This window comes from Haliaeetus albicilla, chromosome 2, assembly GCF_947461875.1.
Source record: "Haliaeetus albicilla chromosome 2, bHalAlb1.1, whole genome shotgun sequence".
Lineage (NCBI taxonomy): Eukaryota > Metazoa > Chordata > Aves > Accipitriformes > Accipitridae > Haliaeetus > Haliaeetus albicilla.
Genome location: NC_091484.1, coordinates 47447637 through 47463466, shown reverse-complemented (window position 1 = coordinate 47463466; position 15830 = coordinate 47447637). Strand labels below are relative to the sequence as shown.

General features: G+C 35.4%; 1 protein-coding gene across 1 annotated transcript in view; it reads left to right on the top strand.

The window, feature by feature from the left end:
- Positions 1–15388, top strand: part of AHR (aryl hydrocarbon receptor) — a 65362-nt gene extending 49974 nt beyond the window's left edge. The window contains exons 6-11 of the mRNA XM_069773935.1: positions 1500–1630; positions 2504–2706; positions 4402–4511; positions 6023–6164; positions 6989–8273; positions 12281–15388. Coding sequence (XP_069630036.1) covers positions 1500–1630; positions 2504–2706; positions 4402–4511; positions 6023–6164; positions 6989–8273; positions 12281–12436 — 2027 coding nt within the window. The 3' untranslated portion in view covers positions 12437–15388. The remainder of the gene's footprint in view (positions 1–1499; positions 1631–2503; positions 2707–4401; positions 4512–6022; positions 6165–6988; positions 8274–12280) is intronic.
- The last annotated feature ends 442 nt before the right edge of the window (positions 15389–15830 follow it).

Genomic DNA, 15830 nt, shown 5'->3' with positions numbered 1-15830 from the left:
TTTACCTGAAAAGCAGGATAACTTGGCATTCTTGTTGGCTTTATATGGCCTTAGGTTGCAAGGCCTCTGGGTGAGACATCAGCAATCTGATTTGACTCCAGTTCAGTCCCTTCAACTAATAGGAGATTAAATTGAACTGGCTTTTGGTCATGATTTGTTTTCCTTTGGGTTTGATTTGCCATTGTACAAACCACCTAGCCTATCTGTAAGTTTTTCCAGCTGTCCAAGAGACAAAATTATGTTCCAGAGAACATAATGTGGTGTGTGATTGACATGCTCTCCCTGGCTTCATCTCCAAGTCTGGAAGGTCAATATGGGTTCTTCCTTAAAATCTGTATTCTTCTTCTGTCTGTGTGTGGCAATCGGTTCTTTCAGAGTATATGGACTATTTTTTTAAATTACAGAGGGTTTAGCACTCTAAAACAGCATTTTACACTGTTTTTTCTTAGGTTTCTGTGTGTATGAATTCCTAGGGAATTACCAGTTTGTGGTTTTTTATATGTATTACAAACAATATAATTTTGCTAAATTTGCTGTGAGTAGACATGCTCTGGTATCTCTGTATATGTAGTCTCATGCAGAACATATGTATTCTATCAGAAGTTTATTGATTTACCTTCTGGTTTTACTTTATATTCCAAATGTTTAAGTCTGTTTTCTAAATGCCACTTAGCAGCAAATGCTTGTCTTGAAGTGGCAGAAGAATATCGTGTTGTTATCCTAGTTGTCAATCATGTTTTGGAGTCTTGTTTGGTTTAAAAATTAAAAAAAAACCAAACAAACAACAACAACAACAACAAAAAACCCAAACCACAAAATCGACAAAACAGAAGTTCTCCAGGTTGCTCTGGAGAGGTAACTGTGGTGTTTTCTTGATCAGCACAGCCCAGAAATATTTTCAACTATTTAGGGGGGGGGGGGGGTGGTGCATCCATTAGAGAAAGTACTCACGTTGATTTATTGTGGTGGCTTCTTAAAGATGCATCTTTTTATTTACTGCTACATCTTTCACCTGGCTGTCTGGAAAGTAACAGTTTCACAGTCTGCTACCATCTACTGAGCATTTGAATACTCAGTTCCTATAGTTACTGTGCCTTTTTGCAGATCCTACCGTTGCAGAAATGTGCTTTCTGCTGAGAACTTTGCTCTCTGCAACTGATTCAGAATCTAGATTGTTGACAAACATAATGAATAAATTAAAAAAACAACCAACCAAAAACCCCAAACAAAACACCAAAAAGCACCACTTAAAAAAAAAATAACTTGCATCCAGTTTGTTTTCTAATACCATAGCCTGTAAAGCATAATTCCATCAGAAGAACTGATACTTAACCTAGTGTTATAATCAGTATAGGTTCTGAGGATGTTTCCAGTTTACATTGTTCTTGCTCGGGTCATGACCTAATGCTTTGTTTATGAGACGGAAGATGATTTGTTATAGATAGCCTTCACTAGGTGTTCTTCTAAAAATAATCCTTATAAATAATCCTTTCCTGTAGGAGATAATGGCTTTTCACAGCCAGCAACCTATTATAACCCAGACCAACTTCCTCCAGAGAATTCTTCCTTTATGGAAAGGAATTTCATCTGCAGGTTACGATGCCTCCTGGATAATTCATCTGGGTTCCTGGTGAGTATGGAGTTATGTAAAAACTTCCACATATGCTTGCAAGTTGGAAATCTGCATTATCCTTACAATATGTACAGCAACTTAATTTCTGAAGTCTCCGTAGATGTCTGAGCTGCTTGAACCAGTATGTTTCAGTTAGAGACACCAAATGTGTCCCCTTCAATATGTTGTTACAACCAGTTCTCACATTTCTCATGGCTCAGTTTCCTCAGTGCAATAAGAATAAGCATCTGCTTTTGTAAAGTACTGTGTGATTTGCAGATAAAAAAGCATTACAAAGATTATTTTCTGTTGGGTATCTTGAGATGCAATAAGTCATAATTAACAGAACCATAGTTTTCCTTTACTTGGGAAAGTCTGTGCTCGCTCTTTTTAATACATTTATTTTTTGTTTGTCAATGCTGTAGATTTTAGAATAAATACAGGTTTATCACCCTCTAGGTGACTTCTTACAAATAGAGTTGATTATATAGGATTTTGCAATTGTACACATTTGCATACCTTATACTAATGACTGACAGAAATGGAAGAGAAATAATGTTATGTTAATTGTACATATGTTTAATGCCACGTTCACTAGAGTATTAGAAGATACAGTTGGCATTTGCTATTACACATTTGGAGGTTTTTTTTACAGAACAACCTTCCCATTAGTTCTTTTTCCAGTGAGTTTATTAGTAGATCTCGGAGTGACATGCTCAGGGGTATAACAACAGTATTCTGTACTTGTTAGCTAAGTTTTGTGTGTGGCATGCTACAAAGCTTGAATCTGATGGGTCTTAAAAAACAAACATATTTTTTTAAATAACAATAGAAATATCTTACTCTTAAATATCTCCAACATAAAACACTTACTTTTTTCTTCATCCTAAGGCTATGAATTTTCAAGGACGATTAAAGTTTCTCCATGGACAAAACAAGAAAGGGAAGGATGGTGCTACATTGTCTCCTCAGCTTGCTCTGTTTGCAGTAGCTACTCCCCTGCAGCCACCATCTATCCTTGAGATACGAACCAAAAACTTCATCTTCAGAACTAAACACAAACTGGATTTCACACCTACTGGCTGTGATGCAAAGTAAGTGTAAATTATTCTGATTAATATTCTAATAATTTGCTGATGAGATAGGTTTCAAGTATGTGTTTGAAATATAAAGCTGGCTACTGTTTCTGTCAATACTGATGATTGTTTAGGAACTCAGGATTTTTCTTTTCAGCCCTGCTAGTAAGTAAAGAGAAATGGGATTGTTATACTGTATTTCCTTAAAAGGCCATATTGCTTTCTGACTCTCAATCATTAAAGAACCAAAACAAAACAAAGAAAAGCCAAAACCCCCAAAACCAAAACAAAACCCCCAAAAGACAGAGTACTAAGGAATTAGGGAAGAATTTTAATGTTTAAATCTGGTTGAAATTTGGTTTTAGAACTGATAGAACAAGTGTTTCATTTTTTTCTACATGTATTTTTTCTCCTTCAGTTCAAATAGATGTAAAATACAATGGAAATGCTATTTACTTCAGAATAAACAAATGAAGTCCTTTTTTATACTATGGCTTTTACCCATTTCCAAACCATTCTTTTCCCTATGTAAAAAATGGAAACACTATTGCATTACTAGATCAGCATAAAGTAACTATGCATCAACATGGCAAGAAGCCCATTAAGATGCTTCTTTCTCAAAAGAAGAGCTTCTGGCCTCCTTCCTTCCTTCTTCCCTCCCTCCTGTTTTTCACTGATAATGCTTTCAGCTTTCAGACTCATTTTCGGTGGAATCTCTCATATGGATTTCCATGCCTACTGATAGGATAACGTAGAGTCAAATTGTTCAGTGTTCTGTTTACTGATAAACTAAAATGTTTTTCTTGGGTTCTATAAACTGATACAAGTAAAAGTTAACAAAATGTTAACACAAGCCTTTCTTTCCTCTGGTTTTTTTTTTTTCATTATGCTTCACTCGAAACCTTCAATTTTTGTCACGTTTTACACTTCTGTGTAATTGTTCCACATCCCTAACTTTACCCCCACCCCATCTTTGGATCTCCATTTCTTTGTTCCAAATCCTGTTTTAGTCTCTTTTTGACTACTTCATTCTATCATGTATCTCAGTGCTCACACAAATGCTGATAAGTTCTTCATCTCCCTGACCTCTAGTAAAGTACTCTAATTTTAGCTACCAGGGTCAAATATAACTCTATTGCCAGTGCTCCTCTGAGGCATATCTTAGCTTAAATGCAAACTCAGGGGTCCCAAACCACTGAATAGTAAAAGGGATGTAGTTCTGAGATACACCCTTTTTTGAATTTTAAGCTACCAAAAATACTAATTTAGGCGAGAAGCTTTAGATAACTAAAGTTAAGCCCCTACTTAATTCTACATGCAAGCACCTCTAGGTAAATGCTATGAAATAGGACTAAACAGTGTCTTTGATTGCAACAAATGGGAGCTGCCTGCTGTAAGTGAATATATTCAAAAGTATGGAATTAAGAGTCCAGCTGAACTGTAGACATACACTTTTTTTTTTTTTTAAAATGATCTAATAATTTTGTGAACCCACTCCTAGTCACTGAAGGCAACTTGGGGGACTAGTAAAAATTTTATTTTGTTACCTGTATTTTTTATTAGAACTGTCATGCTTCCACATACAATCAATATTGCAACAAAATGTAGTTAGCACTTGCGTCTGAAATGTTCTAGCCATAATTAACTTGCTTGGCATTCATTCTGTGAGTTGGTTCATCAGCAGGGTTGCAATTTTTTGTTTTTATGTTCCAGAGGAAAGATTGTCCTGGGATACACTGAAGCAGAGCTGTGTATGAGAGGAACAGGATACCAGTTTGTTCATGCAGCTGATATGCTTTATTGTGCTGAAAATCATGTCCGAAGTAAGCTTCATTCCCTAAGAAAGGCTGAAAAATCAAAGCATGGGTTTTATTCATACTGAAAAAATACTATGAAGTGCTCTTTTAAAAAAAAAAAGAAAAAAAAGTAGTCATTAACAAAAATAACACTATACATTTTATGTGATCTTTCCCTCCATATAAAAACTTATACTGGATGAAGAAATATTTAATATTCCTATCTAGACCCTTTTAGGTTATATAGTCCAGTTTCCGTCACATCTTGTTCTTCTCGCTTCCTTCTCCGCTCAACCCAACTTCTGCTATTTCTACAACTTCCTTTGGGCAAAGGGACTATTTCAAAGATAGCTGTCCTGTTAGGAAGTTAAATAAAGCATTTTTCTTTTGATATGAGTGTAAGATTTTTAACAGAAATTAATCCTGATTTAGCATGCTAGTGTCCTATACATTTCTGGTTTTGATTTTTGGCAGCTTGATTTGGTCTAAGTAACAACTTAAGGAGAGAAATATAATGTTTTAAGCTAAGGAAATAAGTATCAACTATCTGATATGTAACTGTTTAGTGGACTACTTTTTTGTTAGCTGTAACATTTGTCTTTGGAAGTTACAGAAGCATCTTCAGGATATTTTGGTGCTGCTTCTTCTTTCTACTGAATTCTCTTGAAAAACTGTTTTTTCTTTTGTCCCCTTATACACAATTAAATAACCCCTCTCAGTAGATTAGTTCTCAACCTATATTAAGCAGGTTTTCAGTTTCAGGTATAGCTCAGTCACTGTTGCCTATCAGTAGTTTTGTTTGTTTGGTAAAGAATAAGAAAGAAAGTATTTCCAGAATAGAATGGAATGAAACTTGGGTTTGAAATTTTGGTTTGAAACTTTGTCTTAAAACTGGTTTTGCTCCATTTCTGATGCTAAGATAAAAAAGAAGTATTGTAGCAAAGATTATTCTTGGTTAGGATTCTTAAACTTTCCTAATAATTTTTTTATTTAATTTTTCTGTCTAGAAATGCAGTGTCTTCACCAACGTGCAACAAAAATGTACTATCTTTATCAAGAATTGCTAGTGAAGTAATAGTGTGAGTGAAAAATAATGGATTTTGAAGTACCTCTGCATTAACCAGTCAAAATGTGAAAGTGGATTCAGAGATAATATGTTTTCTAATTTATTAAGTAATAGTCACTTTTCAGATCTAAAAGAGACTTAGGCTTTTGTCATTTACATGTTCTAGTATGTATTAATTTCTGTTATTGCAGAAATAATGGATGAAGCTCAATATAAGATGTTGCCAATCTGTAGTGGGTGTGTTACAATTGCTTGCAGTTTTAGCTTTTATTTTACTAGTAAATTAAAGTAGACATCTTAAAGTGATGGATCATCCTGTTTCACTAGGAATACATTAGTGCCACACAGCAATGGATGATTGAGGACATGAGATTTGTAAAATTGCTCTACAAATGGGATTATTTCATGACATGCAGGTTTTCCTATTTTTGTTCACTGGACAGTAAATGGTATGCTTACTCTTTAACTCTAGTGATGAAGACAGGTGAAAGTGGAATGACTGTATTTAGGCTTCTAACCAAAGAAAATCGATGGGCCTGGGTACAGGCAAATGCACGTCTTGTCTACAAAAATGGAAGACCGGATTACATCATTGCTACGCAAAGACCTCTTACGTAAGTCATTATCACATAAAGTAGTATACTTCAAAAACTGAAAACTTTTGAGCTTGTCTATATTCAGAAAGAAATTATTTTTAAACAAACCCCCTTTAAATCCTGAACTCCAAAAAGAAAACCTCTTTCAGTTTGCTAGCAAACATTGAAAAGAATTCTGATATTTCACTACTTATGTGGCATAGTCTTTTATGTGTAAAACTTTAGACATTTTGATTTCATATAAAGAATAAGAGCAGCAGTACAAGCACCAGGTTATTCCATCCAACCTATTTTAATTCAGTATCCCCGTTAGCAAAAGTTAAGAAATCCAACTGCAGTTGTGTAGAAGAAACAACAGATAACATAAAGAAAATAAGTCCTTAATGGTGCTGAACTAAATTCTACATAATATGGAATTCAGCATTATTATACATAGGTTAACATATATAGGTTAAATAATTTTTGCTAAGGAGTCTCTAAAATGGAGGAAAAGAGATACTTCAGTATTGAAGTATTCATTTACTTGCTATGCCAAGAAAAACATAATGCATGGAGCAAAGCCCACTTTTTTCATTTCAGCTCATAATGCACAGAGAATGGTGTATGCTATCTAGATTTAATTACAAATGTAATATGTAAAGGTGGTATTACAGTCATAAGCTCCTTATTTCATAATCTGCCTCTTGGTTTCACTCAGCCAAGTTGAGCTGGAATAGCCAGGAATTTGAAAAATGCCTACAAATAGAATAGTTCATTTTTTTAATATTAATGCCAGGGGACAAAAAGATTACAGTAACTGTTTAGTACTGCGGTATTATGCTATATATCTGTTTTATTTTCAGAGATGAAGAAGGGGCAGAACATCTACGGAAGCGTAACATGAAGTTGCCCTTCATGTTTGCCACTGGTGAGGCTGTGTTATATGAGGTATCTTTCCCTATGTCGAGCCTTGTGGATCCCTCTCAGCTGAAGAATAAAAGCACAACGGGAAAAGGAGCCAAAGCAACGCTACACAATGATTCTGTGGATCCAAACTCCCTCCTAGGTGCCATGTTAAGGCAAGATGAGTCTGTGTATCTCTGCCCTCCAGCATCACATAAACTTTCCTTTGAGCGGAACTTCTTTGCAGACAGCAGGGATGAACTGGGTGGTGGTGTTAGCAGCAGCTGGACGGATAATCTCCTACCTGCTGGAAATCACAACGTTCTCAAACGGGAACTAATGGAGTGTTCCCAGGACAGTACTATTCCACTTCCTGAAGACAGTGCAGCACTCTTTCAAGATAACAAAACCAGCGATTTGTACAGCATCATGAAAAATCTGGGTATTGACTTTGAAGACCTAAAGTGTATTCAGCAGGATGAGGAGTTTTTTAAAACTGAATTAGCTGGTGTGGATGATATTGGGGACATTGACATAACTGATGAAATCCTGACTTATGTTCAGGATTCCTTAAATAAGTCTGACTTCTTATATTCTGGCTGTAACCAGCAGGAGCCCATGGTCCAGAATGAAGGTTGCTTGGTACAGCAAGAGTTAGATCCACATCAGCTTCATCAGCACCAGAAACAGCTCATGGAGCAGCAACAGCAGCAGCAACAGCAGCAGCAGCAGCAGCAGCTCTGTCAAAAGATGAAACATATGCAAGTCAATGGGATGTTCACAAATTGGAGCTCTGACACCAGCATGCCTCTTAGCTGCTCGCAGCAGCAGCAGCCCCAGCAATATGTATTCCCTGGCATGCATGCCACTACATCTGAGTTCTCTTACAAATCAGAAGTAAACACTTCCCCTTATGCATGTAGGCAAGAGTTTATTCCTTACAAGCAACCCACAGCGATGATGCCACAGCTTTCTAATTTTGCTCAAATGGATTTCCCTGTAGCAGGTTTTGACAGATCGACCTATTCTGCTTCGTCCAACTTGGAGGATTTCCTCAGTTGTTTGCAGCAAGTCCCTGAAAATCATGAGTGTGGGATAAACTCTGAGTCGGTTATGCTAACTCCTCAAACATGCTATGCAGGCGCTGTTTCTATGTACCAGTGCACTCAAGAAGCACAGCCCAGCTGCGTGGATCAAATGCAATACGATCCTATGATGGCAAGTCAACAAACTTTGTTGGACAAGGTAAGGTAAACAGCATTGCTACATTGCTTGCATTTTGAATCATGTTTTCAATGTTTTAGGTGGCTACCAGGTTGCAGAGTTTGTCATAATTGAATCACTGAGTTTGAAATTGATGAGTTAGAAGCGTGTGAATGTCCTTGCTTTATTCATTCATCAGTTGCATTTGGTAAAGTTTTTATGTACATGTATCCGCAGCCTGGTAGCTCTCTTTGGCAGTATTAAAGCAAGAGTGAGTGAACTAGTCTGTTGTACCTACCAGTAATTTTCCCAGTAGGAGCAAAAGAAAAGCAGATTGGTCAAAAGCTTGGAATTTGCTTATATACCTTTTCTAGAGGAGTGGAAAAATGTCAGTAATATTGTCTGGCACATTCATTTTCATGAAATTGTTTTTAAAATGTTAGTGTTCTCTAGCTACTCAGTTTCTCTGATGATTTTAGGATTGCTTAAAGTATCAGATTATAATATCACACAAATAGCATGAAATATTATGAACTATTGCATTTCTACACACAATGATACTGCAAAAATATTTTTATATATTACTCTAAGTGGAAGTCAGCTTTTTCTCTAAATCTCTGCTGAACACAAAAGAGCAGGAAAAAATTATATTCACAGTAGATAAGCTGGACCTTTTTCACATTGTGCGAAGGAGAATGCACAATAAAAGCCAGAGAGGAGAGGAGCCTGGCTGCGGCACAGACTACAGTTTTAAGCACAGTTCTTCATAGGTAAAATTAACTTAGAAATAAAAAAAAATTCAATTACTAAGGTAGTTCCTGATTCTGAATGACCTTTGTTGAAGTACTTTAAATTGTACCAGTTATTTGTGTTAATGCTGCTCAAGTACAGAGCTGCAATTCTTTTTTTTTCTTTTTACCTCAATGAGTTAAGGTTCTAAAGTACTGATCCTACAAATGCTTATGCACATGTATAAGCATTTACAGAATTAAAGTATTAATAAGCATTTAACCTACACAAGACAGAGGTGAGGAATGCAAGTAGAACATGCCCAGTTTTTCAGTATGCTTAATGCAAATACAAAACATATCCTTTTCAAAACTGCTTCACTAGCGGAAAAAATATAATTGCAGAATTGCAGAAATTTACCTAAAAATGTAGGACAGTTCAGCAAGATGAATAGCTTCTGCCCGAGTGCCCAAGGGCTGAAATAGCGTGAATTGACTTTGGCAAACTGCAGTGCACAAGCTTGCACAGTGCTTGGCTGTATGTTGCCTGGCTGTGGTCAGTGTTATTAGTCCTCCATAGTGCTTGATAATAGGGTTGCAAAGCAGTTCCAGGGTCATCCAAGTTCATCCCTATAATAGTATAGAATTATTCTTTTCACGAAAGCTATACTGGTGTGGTGCATCAGTTTTGAACAACTGGTGCATAAGCAATTCCGTTTCTTTCTTTTTAATGGTTGGTTTCAAATACATTTATTTTGTAGATTATTTTGTTGTTATGTTGCCTTAATTGTTTTTGTTATGCCCCCTTTTTGTTATTTTCATGCTTACTTTTTCTTCTCATCTGTCTGTAAAAAGTTTAATGACTAATGAATGATGGCATCTCTGAATGCAATAAATGAATATGTCTATTACTTCATATTTACTGGAATGCTGTGCTGCAATGGTAATATTGAGTTTAGCTTGCTTGTCCTGAAAAAATGAACAAAGGCCACGTTGTGAAAAGTTATCCTTACTTAAGTTGTTCAGAAGGAAATTCAGCCCCTCTTGCTATGGTACACCTATGCCGTGTGGATCTGGTTAGCCTTGCATAAGCAGCAGCCTGGTGTAGAACTGATGTGCACATTACCGTTGTGCACATTAGCTCCTGTTTACCTCAGAAAAGAACTGCTGAACATTTGTCCAAATGAGCTTAAAAGAGGAGCACGCTTCTTGATGAGATAAGGAAGGATTATTCCCCCAACCCCTTTTGTAAAAGAGTGATCGTAGATAGCTGATAGCTATCTTGAAGTCCTCGTGAGTCCAAAAATTATGTATGCCAACTGAGTGCAGTGGGGGATGGGAAGAGACTGCTTGTTCCTAAACCAAATAGCATTGACTTTTGCAGGCCATACTGCTATATACTGCTCACATGAAAAAAACCATCATCTCTCGTGTCAGACTGTACTCAGTTTTGACCTCTAGTCACATCTGCCAATGAACGTTTTTACAGATTGAAGGCAAAGTAAGGCTCTATGTAAAACCAAAGCTGCTATGCTGAGAAATGTTTTAACATAGAAACATTTTTTTACCTAGAAAGATCATTTCTCCAGAGAAAGATAACCCTATATTTATATATGCTTATATTACAGAGATTGTATTTAGTCCTGTATCAGAGGAGTTATGAACTTTAAAATACATGAACCCATGGGAACTAGTAAGTCAGAAGTACAGCTGCTGCACTTGAAGTGACCTTGTAAAATATCACCTATGCCAAAGCCATGGTGGCAAATAATATATATTTCTTTATTGTAAATAAGGGGAATGTATCACTGCTTATGATAATAAACTTAAGGTTTGATTTTATTGCTAATTGGTAACTTCAGTAAGCTTGCGACTAAGCAGATAGGATACTCCCGTCTGAGCCCACGTTCACAGAGCCAAACCAAAGTAGGGCAGTCTTTGTAGCTGGATTTAGCACACTGACATCCCTATCAGCAGTTGGAGTCTGGAGAGAGGACAGACGTTGCTAGACAAGCCATGATTGCTATCCTTTCCTCAGCCTTCTAACTCCCATTGATTTCTACTGAAAAGACTAGGGGATTAGAAAGGCAGAAGGGTCTATTGTGGTCATCTGCCTTGACCTTCTGTCTAACTTGTAATTGCGGTAGGATCATAGCCAATGTAGTCTAAAAACACTTTCAGTGATGGAGAAGGACAGAAAGGCCTTGGATAATTTGATTGCTTGTTGAAGGTCTATGTTCCTTTATTAAGCAGGAGAAACCTTGCGAAGTACTAGATTCTGCGTTGAGAACTTTCTTAGAAGTTTTAATAAGCGTGCTCATCTTGTTAATGAAGAATATTGAAACAGTCTGCTTCTGTCAGAAGTTATTCTAGCTTATGTTATTGTAGCTGTCTTTAAAAGTATGGCAACTTTGATTAAAAACATAATTCACATGTCTATAGTCTTGTTAAAAACTTAGAAGAACTGTACACAATTAGCCAAATTTCAGTGTTTGCATAGAAGGAAAACAAAGAAGTTTCCAAAACCCAGAATATTTTGATGAATGAATGAATGAATGTATAATATGTTTTTAAGGACAAACCTTGAATGAATGAGTACTTAAAAATATAAGCTACTCCTGAAGAGATGATGGAAATGTTTAAAATACTTTGTTGTATTTTCTTTCCATGACTGAATGGAGCATTTTGTAGATAAAGTGACTTTTCCATAGCATGACAGGAAGCATTACATCAGATGATTAAAATAATCCTATGGACAATTATGTCAAGACTGATGAAAGCCATTCATTGCTCTTACTTGAGTTGTCAATATGAAGACCGTTTGTCAAAAAAGCCCACCCTGCGACAGCTCAGCTTGCAGATTGAATGCAGTACACTTCAGCTTACTAATGGGACTGCATGTGCATTCCTGGAAGAGCTGTAAAGTCTGGATCCCATTGCAGACATGAAAATATGTAAATAGGTTGCTTTTAAAATGTGACAGCTGGATGTGGAAAATAGGAGTGCTCAGTCAGACTATACTTTCTACAAATGGAAACTATATTATGGTTTAGGTAATAGCGATGTTTCTTTACTTTAGCCAGAAGTAGGACTCGCCCGTGTTGAAGTCAGTGGAAGTTTCACTGATGATTCAGACCCTACTTTAATGCAAATTAACTGCTCTCATCATTCATCATTTAAAAAAAAAAAAAAAAGTTTTAAAGCTATTCATTGTATTTTAAGATGTTTTCATCCAATCTGTGTCATTAGAAGGATTTTTAAAAACTCATAAATAAATTGGTTTCCCATACTAACCATTTATATTGTCTTTTTTCCTGCCAGTTCCAAAATGGTTTCAATGGAGGAAACGTAAATGAAGCATATCCCTCTCAGTTAGATGTGATCAGTAATACACAGACTGCCACACATCTTCAGCCTCTTCATCATCCGACAGAACCCAGATCCTTCTCAGATTTGGCATCTAGTGGATTTATGTGATTCAGACCTAGAGCTCCATCTGTGATTTTGTCTGGGCGTCAGGCTGCTCTGAGGAAAAGCTTGATAATTCTATCTTTGAGCATTGGACTTTAACAGCTAAATTACATTTTGAGAATATGAGGTTGGTTGCACTATATACTGGTGGATATGTAATCCAAGATCTGGCTTTTTAGAGTGACAGGTGGAATTGAAACTTTTGACTATAAGTATGCCTGTGCTGTTTTCCATCAGATTGACTGTGTTATTGCAGTATGGATTACATATGTACTACAGACTATGTCATGCTATACAACATAAGATAAGGCAAATGGTTTTGTCGTTTAGAAAACAATTGGGCACTTTACAAATAGCATCAACGGCACAGGGAAGATGATTTCACATGTGGATTATTTCCAGACTTTATTTTTTAAAAACTATTAAAAAGCTCTGAATTCATGAGAATCAAAAGCACTTAATTTTAATGCATACTAAGCTCTTTAATCACTTATATTTAAATCCTTTTGTTTTAAGTCTCCATTTCTAGCACTTTAATAGAAGGCTTAATACAAGGATATGATATGCAACTTCAGGTTTTCTATGAAACAGACCCCTTGCATTCCTCCTTTTCTTGTCAACCTTAAGTGCCTCACAATTTAGCTACCTTGTTTCTGATGGGAGCTTATTTTTAGCAAAACTCACTATAAATGTCATCCATATTATGTGAACTTTTATCTAACATCTACAGTGCTACTGGCTGTATTTTTTTCCCCCGAAGATAATTTGTTTAGAGAATGACTTAATTCTTTATCTGTGGATTTGTTACACTATTAACAGGAGTTACTAATGCTCTGAATTTAGTTCGGCTAAAGAGTTTTGGTTTATTCTGTACTGCTTTTCTGCTTTCTTCAGGTAATACAGGGTATATTAAAAAAGCAGATTTTGCTGAGGGGAGAGGAGCAGATCCTCAGGATTAGTTTTAGATTATTAATGCTGAAAAACATGTGCCTTATCTTGTGTTAAAACGCTCATAATGTTCTTTAGAAATAATACAAGGCTGCTCTATGCAAATACTTTCATTAAAATGGATATTGAAAAGGATTGCATTTTAAGGGGGAAAGGAATCTCAATAGCAATTGGTATTGGCGTTTACTTTGACTGCAGTTTTCAATGTTCGTAACGGGAAAGGGTCAGTTTTGGTTTAAACTTTATCCCTAGCAAATTGCACTGCAACGTACAGAGAGGATATTGTTTCTATGTATGTTGAATATTTTAAAAGCTTTGTGCAAAATATAAAATTGGGAAAAGAAAAAAGTCACTAGAGAAATTCTCCTTGTGATAGGTTTTATTTTCAGGAAAAAAAACCCAACATCCATGAAAACACTCTGGGGTTTTGTTTTGTTTTTATCTGAGAGGATTGTTAGAATTGCAGACACCAATGTTTGGTGCAAAATAATAATTACATGAAAAATACAGAAATGTGTATATGTTCAAAATATTTCATACTCTTGTGTGTTATATAGTTCATATGTAATAAAATGTCTTTGTAAAATATTTTAAACCATTTAAAGTGTTACATCATTATATGTTAAGAACAATTTTAGTACATTTGTTATATATAATATAAAATGGCAATTTAGCCAGTTTGTTTAAAACAGGCAAAAGTAAATTGGCTCCCTCTAGACAGATGTTAATATTATTTAATACAAAGACAATCACTTAAAATTGGAATCCTTTCGTAGCTGAAACATGCTTTCTTTGAAGAAGAGCATATTTTCTTCCATTCTGTGTGATATGATATGCTAGGCCAAACTTCTAATTCAGTTACAACTTTTCAGAGGAATAACTTCAGCAGTTCTTTTAAGTGAAATTACCATATATGAAAGGGACATTAAGGATGTAATTACTGTTCAGGAAAAGCCCATAAAGACATTTTGGGTTTTATTACAAGGTTGTTTTGGGGTTTTATTTAACATTTCAGATTTTGTTTTCAGCACAAGACATCAGTTACAGATTTAGTTAATATCATTTGAATTAATTTATGGATTCTGTCTTTTTTTTTTTTTATTGAAGGTCTTGTTTTAAGCCAATATCTGAAACGTCTTCCATTTCTAGCTAGTGTATCATGTTTGCATTTGAGCTTGAAAATTAGAAAAATGCTGTAAAACCAGAAGGTTCAAAGGGATAATGTATGTTTTACATCTTACAAACCAGTATATATCCTGTTTATGAATTTAGTTAAACCAAATACATGTTGTCCTATCACTAAGTGCCAAGGATGCAGTACTACAACTGTGCTGCCCTACTTACTGTAAACAAATTAGTTGTTTATATGCATATCAGCGTATTTTGTGCATTATCTTATGCGTACAACATTGACTGTATTAGTGCACTCTTGACCTGCACCAAACTGTAGCTACAGTGCACAGATGTTTCTGAATTGGATCTCTATTAACCCTTCAGGTCTGTTATAAGTAAGGTTATATCCCAGTGTTAGTCAGTATTACTATCCATTTTTGTACAAGTTTTCTTAACTTGTTTTTCTTTCCAGTTCTTATCTCTCCTTTGCTATGCCTGCACATACCATGCAATATACCTCTTGCATTAAGGTATGGTTTTGTTGCGCTCTTGCTCATCTCCAATAAAGTTTGTAAGACATAATATATGGTAATAAAATAATCACTTGAATGTAGCTGAAATGTATGTTCTTTTACTGCAAAAATGTTTGATTTCAGCAGTATACAAAAAAATACATCATCATACAGTTACTAATATCTTTTGAGAGCTCGTCATCTAATAGTTTACAAAAGTTGTTATTTACGTCACTGTGGACTTTGCACTTCTCTGAATATTAGATGCAAATACAATGTATATAATTTAGAGTGGTGAACAAATGTGTATTTGTCCATGGAATTAGTATTTTATACCTGCATGAAAATGAGTTTATAAATAAACTTTGTAAATAGTAAGCCACAATTAGCAGTTGGAAGGCTTCTATATTCGTTGCTTAGTGACAGTAAATTCACAGTTGAGCAGTACTAAGGCAGGAATAGATTTCTGCATAGATGCTGCTGCAAATAAGAAGCATTTTCTCCTTTGAGATTTGTAGCTGGCCATTGGTAACCTATTTACTGTTTATTGGTATTTTGTAAATAATGATTTTAAGTTAAGAAAACAATTCTTTTAGTTTATTTCTAATTACTGATATTACTGTTTCCTGTGTGCTTTATTGGCTTTGCATGATAATCTTTTAAAATCAGTTGTAATGCAGAATCAAATGTTTCACTGTAATTCTCTATGCAGTTTACCAAAAGGACAATAGTTCTTTGGTTTAGTGACATGATGGGCAAGAACTTAATTGGTTTCAGCTACACTATTATCTTATAATGTATGAAGACACATGTCTTATCCAGAATCG